This window comes from Poeciliopsis prolifica, unplaced genomic scaffold (genome assembly GCF_027474105.1).
Source record: "Poeciliopsis prolifica strain line A6 unplaced genomic scaffold, Auburn_PproV2 SCAFFOLD005, whole genome shotgun sequence".
NCBI lineage: Eukaryota > Metazoa > Chordata > Actinopteri > Cyprinodontiformes > Poeciliidae > Poeciliopsis > Poeciliopsis prolifica.
Window position 1 is genome coordinate 1096973 of NW_026562380.1, and position 16504 is coordinate 1113476.

General features: G+C 37.8%; 1 protein-coding gene across 3 annotated transcripts in view; it reads left to right on the forward strand.

Annotated features, from left to right (window-relative positions):
- The window catches only part of ttc7a (tetratricopeptide repeat domain 7A), a 44500-nt gene extending 29380 nt beyond the window's left edge, over positions 1–15120 (forward strand). For all 3 annotated transcript variants that reach the window (XM_055029350.1, XM_055029351.1, XM_055029352.1), the window contains 5 exons: positions 54–170; positions 636–748; positions 1589–1723; positions 4643–4845; positions 14204–15120. In XM_055029350.1, the coding sequence (XP_054885325.1) occupies positions 54–170; positions 636–748; positions 1589–1723; positions 4643–4845; positions 14204–14422 (787 nt within the window). In that variant the 3' untranslated portion in view covers positions 14423–15120. The remainder of the gene's footprint in view (positions 1–53; positions 171–635; positions 749–1588; positions 1724–4642; positions 4846–14203) is intronic.
- The last annotated feature ends 1384 nt before the right edge of the window (positions 15121–16504 follow it).

Below are 16504 nucleotides of genomic sequence, written 5' to 3' on the forward strand. Positions count from 1 at the left end.
CACGAGTTTGAATTCTAACAAAGCGACTAATTGAGGTGTTTGTTGCGATTTAGTTTGCTGCTGACGAAGGTGAAGCTTGAAGAGGCCGTGCTGGGACCCGCTGCAGCCCTGCAGACCTGCGAGGAGATGCTGCAGCGCTGGCACAGCCAGTATGACATCAGTCGCTCCAGGTAAACGTGCAGATAGGAACCTCTGCTGCTTTGCTTATCACACGACGCTCTGGTGTTTTAGTGCAAAGGGGAAAGCGACCAGATCTCTCCCAGATCACTGCAGAGCAGTTTGGACGCTGGCATAATGGCTGCTGTCGCTGCTGCCTTGATCCAGCTTGTTTAGTTTAATTGAATTATCACTTTAATTGTTGTTTCTGCGCTGATATGAGATCATCAGTGTAACTTTACTGCCCACTCTGTGATTCACTTGATGTGGTGATGAATCATTTTTCAGAGGTGTCACTTTCTCTGACTTTAATAGTTCAACACTTTTGTAGTACGTAATGTTAGATAATATTTAAAGCATTGCTGTTAACATTCTTGGCACTTTTTGTTGAATGTTTGGCTACAATTAGTAACTGGTTGTTTTTTATTTTTACATGATGGATCTCCTTTTAATTCAGATTTGTTGGTTACATTTGACAGTGAGACGGATGACAGCAGCAGCATACCGATGGGTGAGAGGTCAGAGGTCAGCCCGGTTGTCAGGAAGCCCTCCATCCACCTCAACCTCCCGGACTTCCAGGACGCCTCCACAGGTCTGCTTTCTTCATTCAAAACCTGATTTAAAATGCTGGATTTAATACATCTGTTACCTTTAGTTTCCAGATTAAAACTCTATTTGTGTTTGAATAAAAGTGATGAGTTCGACCTCTGACCCGCGTTTCTGTCAGGATCAAACAGGAAATCCGTGAAAAACAGAAGATCTGCTGACATTTTTCCATCTAACTTTATGAACGAGAACAAAAAGTTACATTTTTCGAGGTTATTTCAGATCTATCAACACTATTTATTGTTCCATATTTCACTTATTATATAGAGATATTGGGAAACAAATATTTCAAAAGAAAGCTGTGATAATTTTGGTCAAACAGGTTTGTTTGTAAAGCACATTTCAGCAACAAGGCATTTTATAGATGTTTACAAAAATTACTAAAATCATCACATAGAGACAAAATGAGAAACTAGAAAAAAGATCAATCTTCTTTGCCTTCTCCTAGTGATGACTGTAAACAACCAATCAGAGTCAGGAGGAGGGCATTCGCGCTGTCAATCATCCCTCTGTGTGGCGCTGCTCACTCCCATTGCTCTCTGTTACGCTGCTGCTAGCATAGCTTGTTGTGAATGCTCAGGCTAGTTAGCATAGCCACCGATGACAGCAGATAAATGGTTTTCTTGTAACTATAAGTTCTTTCTTCCCCATTAGCACCTTTAGCAGTGGGTATATTGGACTGTTTGACAGCGCTAAGCCCCGCCTCCTCACTCTGATTGGTTGTTTTTGGTTGGGAGCGATCCAGTTCTTCAGACAGCAATAAAAGCTCAGAGAGGAGGTGGATCGAATTTTTGAAAAAACATAGCTTCCTCTCCTCCTCTTCCAGGATCGCTCAGCCCGCCATCGGTGGCGGTGTCCCGTCTGGAGGCGGCGCTGTCGGAGGTGTCGGACCTGAGCTCCACCCGGCGCCAGGGTCCCACTTACATCTGGGCCACTCTGGAGCGCATCTGGCTGCAGGCTGGTAGGACTTCCTCACATGACCTAGAGCAACGTTTTTAGGCCCCTTTGCTCTGGGATTTCCTGGAAAATTAGATTTTAAAATTTCCTGGTAGGACTTCCTCACATGACCTGGAGCAACGTTTTTAGGCCCCTTTGCTCTGGGATTTCCTGGAAAATTAGATTTTAAAATTTTCCAGAAAGAAATGCGCCATCCCACCAAAACTCCATTCAGAAAACACGTGGGCTCGACTCCTGGTGAGCCGAAATACCAGAAAGTTACAAATAAACGGACTATTAAGAGATTATTTAAATACGAACTCCCAGCAATTAGATTACACTTTCTTCCCATGGTAATCTTATTAAATCATAAGATTATTCATATCATTACTATGTTGCATAATGTGTAAGATAAACCAGATTACAGCGAGTTCTGGATGCAGGATTTCTTCTATTCCAGACGTTCTCTGGCTTTTCTCAAAAAACAAACAAGTCGTCTGAGTGAATTTTTGATGCTGCAGTGCGCAAAGCAACAAAAAAAAAAGTGTGCTCACGTTGCATCAAGTGCATAAACAATGTCCTACTCCCCTGAGAGGCTGAAATTAAATTGAGCATATAAACAGGTCAGTAAGTTGTGTAAGACTCTGAGGCTGCACAGTTTGCTTTTCATCTGCCTGAAAAGAGAAACTCTGAATGGTTTCAGATAGAAAGAAGGTTTTCCAGGCCCCAACACAAAGACATCGTCCACTTCTGGTGTAATCTTTGTTGGGAATATAGTAATATATCAAAATATAATCAAATAGAGAGAATTTTATGTGGAGGAAGCATTTGGAGCCAAAAAAATAGTAAACAAAGCTGTACTTCAACATATTTTTACTTAAATAAATGTAAAAAGAAGCCATCCAAGAAATTACTCAAAACTGTACTGAACTGCTGAGTAACTGATCAAAAGATCAATCATTTAATATATAAAAATTATATCATCAGATGAGCCAGAATAAAATATAGTGGAAATTTTAGTAGAAGTAACAAGAAATGATCAAAGTCAAGAAAAGAAAATGTTTCCAAATCAGTTTCTATCAATAAGAAAGCTTATGAAACTTTAACAAAACCTTTAGGCTGAAACATGTTTACTTTTCATTCAGTAGGTAGAAAATCCAGAAATTTTACTCCAATAAAAGTAAAAATACTTCATAATTTTACTCAAGTAGAAGTAAAAGTTATTTGGTAAAAAGTCTTGTACTGAGTAACTGGGCAAATTATCAATCATTTAAAATTAAAAAATTACATTATCAGACTGGACAAAATATAAAGCTAAATGGAAAGTTTGGTATTTTAAGGATGGAAATGACAATAATTCATATAAGTAACAAAAACTAACAGTAAATGTTTCCAAATCAGTTTATTTTAACACAAAAACTGATGAAACTTTAACAAAAGCTGCAGGTGTTTGTTTGGTTAAAACATGTTTTTCTGTTTTTCATTCACTGTGCAGAAAATCCAGAAGTTTTACTCAAGTAATAGTAGAAATACTTCATAATAAAAATCAAACGTACAAATACGCCTAAAAGTACTTTTTTCCCCCATGTACTTACTACCCAACTCCGGTTAAACCGCAGATTATTTTATCATGTCATGATTTTGACATCAGATCAAAATGGTCTCCATATGAGATACATTAGGAAGAAAAATGCTTATGCAAGAACTGATCTGGTAGCTTTTTCTAATTTAAAGAGCTCAGGTGAGGAGCGGGAAAATACCTTACGTAACCGGATCCAACTCATGCCGACGTTCTGCACCGGAACCTCGAGGCTCGGAGCAGACAACCCACAGAGGTAGCATGCATTAAGTGTTTCCCATCTGTGCATCTGTGAGGCACAGGTAAACAAACACACACATACACACACATGTGTGTGGAGGATGACAGCACGGCAGACGGTGCTGTCAGTGTTTACTCCACTCAGCTTCCACGTCAGGGTTCCTCTGGGTGTGGGCCGATGTCCAGTGTCTCTACCGCCTGGCAGCTCATTCCCGGCTGGTCCTCATTGGCGAGGGAAGAGCATGTGGTTGGTTCACTGAGAGTCTGGGGTTTGTTTGAGGGCAGGGAGGCCCTCAGCGTTCACATGTGATGGCCATATTTAGGCAGGGGCTTCGTTGCGCTGCAACGGCCTCCGTTTCCTTCTGGACCAGGTTTGTGTGGAGTTTCTGAGAGCTGCAGATTTTATTCTCTGATCTCTTTCATCGACTCTAAAGAGAAAAAAACTGTCAAATTTCCACCTGGATTTTCTTTCTTCATCCGTCCATCCATCCATCCATCCATCCATCCATCCATCCATCTGTCCATTCATCCATCCATCCCTCCATCCATCCATCCATCTGTCTGTCCATTCATCCATCCCCCTCCCTCCATCCATCCATCCATCCATCCATCCATCCATCCATCCATCCATCCATCCCTCCATCCGTCCGTCCGTCCGTCCGTCCATACATCCATCCATCCATCCATCCATCCGTCTGTCTGTCCATCCATCCATCCCTCCATCCATCCATCCCTCCATCCATCCATCCCCTCCATCCATCCTCCATCCATCCATCCCTCCATCCATCCGTCCGTCCGTCCATCCATCCATCCATCCATCCGTCTGTCTGTCCAACCATCCGTCCATCCATCCATTCATCCATCCATCCATCCATCCATCCATCCATCCATCCATCCATCCATCCATCCATCCATCCATCCATCCATCCTATTTCTTCCTTCTAGTATTTTGTTGCATCTGTCATGATTTAAACTGAACTTTTGTTTGACTCTTTAAAGTTTGTCTTAGAAAGAAAGGAATCTCTCTCTCTGTCTTTGTCCTCCTCCTCATCTCTCTATCCTCGCTCCGTTTTGTTCTGACCCGTCTCCCTCTGACTCCCGTCCCTCCTCTCTCTCTTCCTGCAGGGGAGCTGTTCATGGCGGACGGCCGGCTCAAGGAGGCCCAGTTCTGCATCGCGGAGGCCAGCTCTCTGTCCCCAAACTCCCACTCGGTTCTCCTGCAGCGGGGCCGCCTGGCCGAGCTCAAGGGCCAACTGGACGAAGCCAAGGCGCTGTACGACGAGGCCCTGGCCATCCATCCCACAGGAGAGCGCATACTGGTGCAACTGGTGAGTGACTGGAGAGGATTTAAGAGGCTTTGAAACTGAATTAAAACTTGCATAACGCTGCTCTGTTCTGTGTCTTGTGCATAAACACAGTATTGAGAGAACAAGAAGAGTTACTCTAGCAATGCATAAATACACTAATAGATTGAGTGTTTTATTCAAGGCTATTAAATTAACTCTGACATGTTGTGCTCACAGTGTAAGCAGAGGTGGGTAGAAATTATACTCAGTAGCACAACTCCAACATATTTTCACTCGCGTAAAAGCAAAAAGTAGCTATTTAAGAAATTCCTCAATTGAGTCATCAAATTATCAATAATTTAATTTTTAAAAATTACATAATCAGATGGACCAAAATATAGTTTAGTGGAAATGTTGGTACTTTACAGACCAAAATGACAATAATTCATACATGTAACAAAAAATATCAGGCAAAAGAGAAATTTTCCAAATCAGTTTAACAACTTATAAAACTTTAACAGAAACTGAAATTGAATTCAGATGATTTTTGTGATCTGCATTATTGTCATTTTCTTCCTTAAAACACCAAAATTTAAATTGGTCTTTATAGTTGGTCCGTCTGATTGTGTGGTATTTTTTAATATAAAATGATTGATAATATGATCAGTGACTCAGTACGTGATTGAACTCTTTACCAAATACTTTTTACTCTATTTTATTTTTGGGTGCTTCACCTTCCCCTGGTGTCCACAGACTGCAGGAGACCTGTTCTTTTATCCCTCCCCAGGTGGTGTACTCGATTATTTTCTTCACCTTGGGAATCTTGTTTGAAGATAATCTGTTGGTTTATGTAAGATGTGTTCGGCCCAGGCCCACTTTCACGTCTTCACCTCTGTGTTTATTGACTTCTGGTTCAGTTTCATCCAGTTTCATGTACCAAAAACACCTATCATGATAAGAAATTAGATTTTGTCACCAGTGAAGGTTAAACCCCCACAACAGCTGTTTATTCATTGAAATTATCAATAAATATCAATAATCTTGAAAATATTATTACTCTGTGAAGTTTAGTGATACAAATCACATTTCTTTGTGTGACTTTTGTCTTTAAAAATTTCTATTTCACATTTCAACACTTCAAATACTCACAATCTGACCAGGTAATTTTCTGCAGCTTAGTGGAAATATCTTACTACACTTTAATTAAGACAAAAGTAACTTATCAGCAAGATGCAGGAGCTTATTTTAAGTGAATTATCCTTGATATTGATAATAAAGTTTTGGTTTCATTCACTTTGAACAAGAAGAAAATATCTTCTTACAAGTAAATTTATCTGTCAATGAAACTTTTCATCCATATTAAGGAATTATTCATTTAAAAGCTCCTATATCTTACTAAAAAGTTATTTGTAAGTTAGTTTTCTCTTATTTCAAGTGTACTAAGATGTTTGTACTAGAAACTGGATTAATATTACTTGGTAAGATTTTGTGTTTTTGCAGCAAAGGTTTTCCAAGAGCAGAATTTGTGTTTGTGGAGCCATACCGAAAGCTACCGAAAAAGAAGTAATAGACGATTCTTATCACCACTTTTATAATGATAAAGCATGAACTGCGTATCTCCTCACCCTGAACTCCACCAACTGCAACCCACCAATGAAGTCAGTCTATTTCCCACCTCATTTCATCCCAGCTCCTATTTTCTCTCGTTCTCCACTTCCTCCCACTCAATTTGTCTTGTAGATGATCCACTGGATTATCCACAGCTACAATGACCTCTGACCTTCCTCTGTTGTCATGGCGAAGGGGATATCCCTGAAGAAAAGGCTGTCACAGACATCCACTGTTTCCGCTGTGGTTTCCATGGGTACAGTAGATGTGCTCCAGCTCTTGCCATCTTGTGACCACATAAGGCTAATGGGTTTTGCTCCTACTGTGCTCTTTTGGATGGATTTGTGTGTGTGTGTGCGCCGTCCCAGAGGTGGAGGACGATTCGCGTCTCTTCCTTATTTGGCCTGTGGGAGAACCAATCCCAGAGGGTGAAAAGTTGAAGCAAAGCCAGCTGGCCGAGTCCCGCTCTGCGTCTCTTACAGGACAGATGTGCTCTCAGCGTGACGTTGCTCCGTATGTGTGTGTGTGTGTGTGTGTGTGTGTGTGTGTGTGTGTGTGTGTGTGTGTGTGTGTGTGTGTGTGTGTGTGTGTGTGTGTTGTGTTGTGTTTGTTTGTGCCAGCATTCCTCCATGGATTCGATGCAAATGTGGACTCCTTGTGCCTTTTTTTTTCTCTTCTGTTTCTTTTTTTTGGGGGAGAACTAAATATATGCAATTGAATTTGGGCAAAAATTGAGAATGAAAACACCAAAAGTTGAGGGAAAGAGCAACATTAGAGACAACACTGCAAAAACATTCAATCTTACCAAGTATTAATTCCTTAATATTAATGAAAAAGTTCTAGTTTCATTGGCAGAATATTTAACTTATAAGACATTTTTCCACATTATAAGTTAATTTCTCTGCCAACACAACCAGAACTTTTTCATCAATATTTAGAAGAAACAAGCCTTTAAGTTGCTTTTAAGTTAGTTTAATTTTACTAAGATATCTGACCTAGAAACTTGACAAAGAAGCTGAGGGAAAGGACAAAAAGCACAAAATCTAGTTTCTAGCACAAATATCTTAAATGAAGTAAATTTAAATTAAGACAAAACTAACTTATCAGTAAGATGTAGGAGCTTGTCTTAAGTAAATAATTCCTTAATGTTGATGAAAAAGTTCTAGTTTCATTGGCAGATTATTTCACTTATAACATGGGAAAATGTCTTGTTTTAAGTAAAGTTATCTGACAATGGAACAAATATTTTTTTCAATATTATGAAGGAATTATTTACTTAAAACAAGCTCCTGTATGTTACTGAAAAGATAATTTTACGTTAGTTTTATCTTATTTATAGTGTACTTATATATTTGCTAGAAATAGAGTAAAATAACTTGGTAAGATTTGGTGTTTTTGCAGTGAAAACACAGTGTGGCTCATTTTATTTGAAGCCTGCCCATAGAATACAACCTCCAGTCTCTGCTCCTCGACGGCAGAGCCATTTATTTTTATTCTGGTTCTGCTGTGGACACATTGTGTGCCAGTAGCCCATTTATTCTGCTCCGCCTTAAGGGGAATTCTGATGATATTCTTGGTTGGTATTTTTACTCTTGAGCTATTATTCTGCAAAAGTACATACTGTACTGTGCTTTTTTATTGACTTGGCAACAAATGAAAGACGCGCTCCCTGAGGGAAATGACAGTAAGGCCCTCTTATTTTCATTCAGTCATTCTGATTTTAATTGTGAAATTTGTTGGATCTGTGAAACAGAAACATGGCTGCCTTTAGTGTTTTATACTGGACAATTAAAAGGTTTCTCAGTTGTGTTAATATTTTTCACCCATTTTCACTTGAATAAACCTTAACAGTTACACTGGTACTTTTCTTACCAGGTACACTTTAAGTATTGGGTCTCTTGACCTTTTTTTTACTCATATTGATCAGCTTAAAGGTTTAAGGTTTCATTCACACCAGCCCTGTTTAGTCCGCTTTAATCAAATTCTACTGTTTTTGCCTAAAAAGTCAAACTTTTTAACCTTGGTCTCAGTTCAGTTAAAGTGAACTCTGCAATAGTTTGAATGCATATGTGAACGCCCAGCGGTCTGTAGCAGGAAGCGCACTGTAGTGCAGGGCATTCTGGGTAAACACCCATGTACACCACTGACTGCATGGGTAAAATGTCTTGTTATAAGTTAAAAAATCTTCCTGTGGAAATTGTCTTATTTAAAGTGTACTAAGACATTTCTACTACAAACCAGATCAGATTTGGTGTTTTTCTGTGATTTTAGTTTCATTCATGCCTGAGTTGCTGCTATAATAACTTATAATATTAAAATATGACACACATCCAACTGTTCTTTGATGGAAAAGCAATCTGCCGAACAAGCAACGGATTTTATCGATCACCTGACTACAGAACCTGTGATGAGAGATACTTTTAGCAATTTGTACGAAGAGTTACATGAAAAATTTTAGTTTACTTATGTAGAAAATCTGATTTTAATCTCAAAATTCAGACTTTTTTCTTGGAATTTTCTTTTCTCAGAATTCCAACTTTTTCCTAAAATTATTACTCATTTCTGGCATTACCAACTTTTTTCTTTTAATTATTTTTTTCTCAGAATTCTGAATATTTTATTGGAAACTTTACTGTTTTTTCTCAAAATTCTTAATTTTTTTCCTGGAAAATTGACATTTTTCTTTTAAAAAATTTTTCTTTGAATTTTTATTTTTTTCTCAGAATTCTTACTTTTTTTTGGAATTCTATCTTTTCCTGAAAAATTCTATCTTCTGATTCTTTTTTTTTTTTTTTTTTTTTGTCCAGTGGGCCTAATCTTGCTCCCATCAATGTGTTACATATTAGAGAATAAATACTAATGTTTAAAATTGATTTGAGTAATTAAATGCGATCTGCGCCTGTGGTCTCTGGTACCGAACACGTTGGATTGGATCCGATCCTGAACCCCAGCCTCGTTCCCGGTGGGGCATGAATCCGACCCGTTCCCTACGTCTTCCATGTCTCGTCCCTTTCCCGTCTGGAGTGGAGCCGGCTGTGAGTCAGTCGGACTCACGGCTGCGCACGCTTCCTCTGCTACTCCTCTCCGGCAGACGCATATTCGCACGCGGCCTCGCATATGCACGAACGCTCTCAGGACGAGGACTTGTGCTCATTGAATTAATCGCGTTCCAATTATCAAATGCTCACCCATCGCTCCCTGTCTTTCCCTCTCTCTCTGGCTGTGTGGGTGGGGGCGGTTGTCAGCTGATTAGATAATGCAAATACATTATTTATAACACTTTGGTCGTTCTCACTGCTTTATGGGATTGCCTAGCAACCAGGGAAATATATTCTACTGAGCAAAACCTCTGATAACCATGAATAGATGGAGGGAGGGAAGATGGCTGAGGAGGACGGAAAAACTGGAAGGGGACAAACTGGGAAACAACTGGGAGTCGAATGGTGCCTCTGTTGCTATGTTTCGCTCTGCTGCGTTAAATTATTTCTTAATCTTTGTCAATTTTCATCTCCTGATTCTTTTAGCTCCTTCTGTCTTGCTTTCTTGCATTCCTCATTTTAGTCCCCCGTTCATTTTCTCTCTTCTTTCCTATCTGTGGGTGAGAGTCCTCCTGAGCCTGGTTGATTCTTAAGAGATGACTTTATACAGGTAACCATCAGTTTATGGGCCATTTTTTTATAATTTGAACAGAAAAAAAAGCTGCATTCAGTTTGAACTTCTGTCCAGAGGAGGACTGACTGTCTGAAGTCCAGACTGATGCTTTTACTTTTCATATCTGGCAGCCCTAAGCTGTCATAATTTAACAAAAAATACTATTAAATCTAATTTTTATAGACCGCTACAGCCCATTGGTTGATTTTATTGTTGGCCATTGGGCTTATCCAATGAAATCCCTCAGTCCTCCTTGGCCCGCCCCTCCTTTGTAAGGCTATAAATAGCGCAATTTCTGCTAACCAGAGTCTGAGAAAGTGAGCGGATACGAGACAGGGTGGGTCAGAAAAACTACGACAAAAACTAAAAAGTGCCTAAGCCCATTCAGAAAAATGTGTCAAACTAACCGATATGTTAATTAGCACACTAACATTGACCATTGGAGCAGTTTAAGTAGCGGATAATGACAGGGAATGAGTGATTCAGGGGTTTTATTATTATATTACTTAGTAATATGTGTAATAAGTAAGGGAAAATAAATAAAGCAGTTAGAAAACAGCTATTGATACAATGTTAAAATATTTACAAAATGACTAGACACATCTTTAATAAAAACTATTATCAAATAAATGATTCACTAGACAGAAAATCAGTAACTGAATTTTTAGTTATGCTACTGCTTTTTAAGTTGATTTGTTGTATTCTATGAATAGCGTCATTTTTTAAAATAATCAATAAATCTGCAATGAATAGAAAGATAATTTAAGGCTTATCCTTACTTATTTGACAGTTAATTCATCTGAGTAAAAGTGATTAAATTAATCTGGTTGCTGTAAATAAACCTCTAACTTGGTGTTTTAGTTGTTGCACTGAATCACATAAACAGCATCAGCTGATGCCAAACATCCCTAATCTGGATTCCATAATCAGGTTTCTGCTGGGATGTTTGAAAGTTTCTTTCTCCTTATTTTGGGAGGGGAATCTCTTTGATCTTTCTCTCGCTAAACACACTTAATTAGCTGTTTTGGACTGTTTGAAGTTCCTCTGGAGTTTATCTAATTTTGGCGTGAATGTGCAGCTGCCCACAACACAAGATAGAAACCTCAGGGCCAAACCGACGAGGGTCAGTTAAGGTAAAACACAAGACAGATGGTTGGACTGAACAAGAAAAGAAACTGACGGAGCTGTTCTCTTTTCTTTTAAGTCATGGCGACTTTAAAATTATCTTAAATTTCTGCCGTTGATTCCTAACTTGTAAAAACACAAAATCTTACGAAGTATTTTTTGTGTAGTGTCTAGTTCAAATATCTTAGTATTGTCTTATTTCAAGTGTACTAATTCATAAATAAATTTTCTGCAAGAAATAGCTTACTTGAAGCAAATAACTTAATATTGATTAATATTAAGTTCCATTGGCAGATCATTTCACTTGTAACATGAGAACATTTTCTTTTTATAAGTGAAATAATCTGCCAGTTGAATAAATACTTTTTCATCAATATTAAGGAATTATTTACTTGAAATAAATTCTGAAAAGTTACTTATTTGTGTTATTTCAAGTGTAGTAAGATATTTGCGCTAGAATGTACCTCTCATGGCTCTCTGGAAGTTAATTTTTGTTTAACAAATATGATCTTGTGTTCAAGTTGTGCTAAAATTAGTTAGCCTATTATGGAAGTTATTTAAGCCTAAAATACCTAGACATGTATCAGCTAATGCTAATGTTAGCATCCACAGTCCACATTTCTAAAAACGGATTTTTTCAAAAACGTTGCATGAATGGTCAGAGGTGAGGCACTTGAAAGTTGAATGAGTATATTAGCACTTTGCTCTAATTTGATGGTTTAATATCCTAAAAAACTGATTAAAAACAATAAATGTTGAGCTCACCTGCTCAAAGTATCGCCACCTGCTGGAGTAGCATTGCAATTACAGCATCTTTAACTGGCGTCACTCAGAGTTTAAATATAGACGAAAAAAGAGAGGAACAAAATGTTTTTAAAAATCTGGAGTAGGTTATCTGATGCCATAAATGCTAATTATTCTGTAAACTGACACAGTGACAAATCGACGCTGAATGCGGAGAAGAGAACAATAATGAGTAAGCCTATGAACTCATAGGGCTCAGACAGGAACTGGTAAACATCAACGTGCATCCTCTTTGCTCAGGAGTTTTGTTGTTCCTGTGTTTTCCTCAGAATCACAGAGGAAAACACAGTGTGTGTGTCTGGTAGGTTTTTATGTTTTCGTGGGGACCTATTCCTGTCTACGTTGTGAGGACCTCTGCTTTTTGTGGGGACATTTGAGGGGAACTGCTGTTTTGGATTAGGTTTAGGTCTAATATCTGAATTGACTTTTAGATAGAGTCAGGTTAGGTGTATGATGGTTAGGGGTAAGAAAAGGAAAGGGTTATTCTGTAGAAAATGTATGGAAGACAATGTTGGGTCCCCACAAATCACAAAAACACCACTGAGTGTGTGTTATTGAAAGTTGCATCAGAGCCCGCAGACAGCTATGTGAAGTTCAGTCCAATTAATCTGGAACTTGTGAGCAGAGACTGCATAACGAGACTTGTCTGTCTGACCTGAGGCCAGCTCAGTGTGTGTGTATGTGTGTATGTGATATTGTGGAGGAACAGCTGCCTGTTGTCATCCTCTATGTGCATGCAACACACCATCTATAGCTTTAATGTGAGACAGCGTTGAACATTTTGTCTCGGAGACATCCAAAACACTCCTGACCTTTGCTGTTCCCTACTATTTACAAATGTGTTTTATATTCAGAGTCAGTGTTCTGCATATCTTAATCATAACTACTTTTCACTAGCAACTTAATAGATGTGTCAAGAAGATGTCACTGGGTCTTAAACACAGCCTTGTGGGGCACCATAGTAAAGTTGTCAGGTTGGCTTTCAGAGTTTATATTTTAACACTTTGGTTAGGTTTCAACTGAATGTTCGTAACAGGAATGTAGATGTTAGAAAAGAAACGGCAGGTAGCAGCTGGACGTTAAATGGTAAAGATGATTTTGTATTAAATCAGACCTACTTTGCAGCACTGCTGTGTGTTTGTGTTTAACAATGTGCATCCTTTCTGCCGAGGTTTCCTCTTAATCTCATCATTTGTGGATTTTCTCCGTTTAGTTGTTCAATCCCATCTGAATGGGACTCTCGTTGCGGCTGTTTAGCTTTTGTTTTCATTTTTTATCCTAAACAACTCAACTCCACAAAAGAGCAACATTATAATCCAAGATTTATGATTTTTATATATATATATTTTAAAAAGCCACCATCTGCTGACTTGAGGTTTTTATGCAATAAAATGTTTTAATGACAGATATTTGGAATATTAACATAGTAGAGTATTAAAAGCTAGGTGGTAAACTGAAGCTCACTGAGTTTTGAGGATTAAACGCAACATTAGGCACCAGGTTTGTCTTTTAATATTTATTTAATATATAAACATAGTCATGTGAAAAAACAGGACAACCAATAAACCTTTGTGTTTATTGACATTTTAACAATTCTGTTACAAAAGATTTAAAAATGAAGCAAAGAAAATATACCATAGTTTAAAAAAAGACATTTCTGGTGAAAAATAATATTTACTTTACTTTTGAAATATGACTTTATTCTTGCATTATTTTTGACTTTATTAAAATTAATATTTAGTAATATTTCGACTTTGTTCTTGTACAACTTTATTTTTTAAATATGACTTTATGTTCTCATTGTTTTTTGCATATTATGAATTTATTCTCATTTAAACTTGATTCTGGTAATATTTACTTTATTTTTAAAATATTATTCAGTACGATTTGAGCTATATTCTTGTACTATTTTTTAAATACTTAAATTAAATAGACTCATTTCATTTTTGAAATATTTTAACTTCTCGTATTGTTTAAATTTGATTGCCGTACAACTTTATTCTTGAAATATTATAAAATGTATTTTTGTAATGTAATTTTTCAAATTTTCTTAACATGGCCTTATATATATATATATATATATATATATATATATATATATATATATATATATATATATATATATATATATATATATATATTTTTTTTTTTTTTTATTTTGCTTTGTAGCGAACATGTCATATTCCCTGTGTCTCCCCTGTGTGCTGTTCAGGGTCGCCTGCTGGTAAAAACGGGTCGTGTCCACCTGGGAGAGAAGGTCCTGCGTGACGCTGTTCAGGTCCACAGCACGTCCCATGAGGCGTGGAGCGGCCTGGGTGAAGCGCTGCAGGCTCGGGACTCCAGCCAGGCTCCGGACTGCTTCCTGACGGCGCTGGAGCTGGAGGCGTCCAGTCCCATCCGACCCTTCACCATCATTCCCAGAGAGCTCTGACGACCCGGGCGACAAGTCTGACCTTTTCATAAAGGGACAGTACCATGTAAAATCAATTGTTGGTCTCTGCATCATGTTATCATGTCATTCCTAATATATTTGGAAGAGAAATAAATTTATTTATGTCAGAAAAGTGTTTATAACTTTGTCACTTTCCTATAGATTGATTTGCTTTTTTTTCCAAATCAAAATCTGAGCATTCTTTGCACTATTAATGATAAATTATCTTTTTTTTAATCACTGATCAAGAACATTGGACATCAGTGTTTGTTATTAGTAAAACGTGAAATGGAGGATTTATGCAAATAACCAACCTCAAGGAAATGAATGTTCTGATGTTTTGCATGCATTTCTTATGTAGTTAACTCAAAACAGATCATATTTCTGGTCAGAAATAATGAGCATTAAATGTTCCTTATCTGAACATTTACTCATTTTTTCTGATCGGTTTAATCAAGAAGACACTTTTTCAGCTGTTTTATGTAAATTTATTGAAAATGTAAATAAATGAAGATGCTCCAAACTGACTCATGTAAATGGGTAAAAAGTTCAGTTTTATTTATCTAAAGTGAGGGAAAAAGTTTCTTCTTTAAGTATTTAGAGCCTTGGTTTGATATTTCCAACATGACTTGAGGTACATAGCTCAATCAAACACTTTGACATTCTTTTGTTTTTTTTAAATAAACGCTTCGTCTTCACCCGCCTTGTGTCCTCTGACTAGCAGACGCCACTTTGGTGAGCGAAGTGACTCGGGCTGCTGACTTATGTAATCCTGCAAGCACAACCTTCTGCCTCCACCTCTCTGTTGGTCTGCGTCGCTCGCTGATGTGATGTGATGTGGCTTGGTTACCAAGCAACCAGTCTCTTGTTTGAGTAACTGGGGAAAGCAGGGAGATATCCGCTCTGCTCAACAACATGCATACAGGCAGAGGAGGCCAATAACGCCGCCGCCGTCATGCAGCGCTGCAGACTTTGGGTCTGTTGGATGTCAGCTGTAATCAATGACTGGTTGTAAATTACTTTATTTTATGCAAAGACAAAAATAAAATAAATTGCACGGATCACTCCTGGAATAAAACTTCCCCATTCATCAATACCTTTTTCTTTTTTTATAATTGATTGCTGTCTTTGCTGTCCAACAAAAGAGAGGGAGAAAAAAATCTATTTTTACTTCCTTCCCTCCTGACTCACAGGCTCTCTCTTGTTCCATCCTCTCCTCATTAGCACTATGTGAGACACCTACGCCGGGGCTTCGAGAGATGAATGGTCTAATCCCGGAGGAGGGAGAGTGAAATATTACACTGTGTGCTCACACGTGCACAAATATACACACAGTGGAGGAGAGAAGGGGCCGGCCTGCAAACCCCTGTTGACAAATTTGGAGACACTTGTCTTAGTTTGCACCAAAAACATTAGAATATCTGAATTGACTCAGTTCAATATTCTTAATTTCTCAAACATTTCTCATTGTTGTCCATAATTGTGGAGTAGAATAATTAATCTACAAGGTTGCAAATCTGAAAATGTGCATTTGGAGTTGACTTTTGTTATCCTTTAAAATTAAACACCAGTTGCATACTCAAAAAACTGTCATAACAAATTTTGCTGGAAGTTATAGCAATAATATTTTTGTTTTGCGACCATTTTCAAGTAACACAATAGTAATAGTAAGACAATAATTTAAGAACGCATTTTCAGAGATCAAAAAACTTAAAATTTTCATGAACATTTCATGCTGGAACTCCATTTTAAATATCCAAAATAAAAAAACAAAACGACAAATAAAGGTAGAAAAAAAAATTGCATTTCCTACTAAATGCAGTGTGAATGCTGTAAGCTGAATGTTTTTGGTGAAAATTGCAGAAGCCTTTATAGTTGACTGCAGGAAATTTAAGACTAAAACAAAAGTACCAAAATAAAGCAAAAACCTGGAAACCCCAAATAGAAAAACTGCAGAAGATGAGTGAAAACTTTATTCCAAACCAAAAATTCTCATGCAGCGTATCAGAAATTTGTGCAAAACACTGTTTACAAAGCTAAACTGTAAGGTAACCAAAGTTTATGAGCTACAATTAGTTAAAA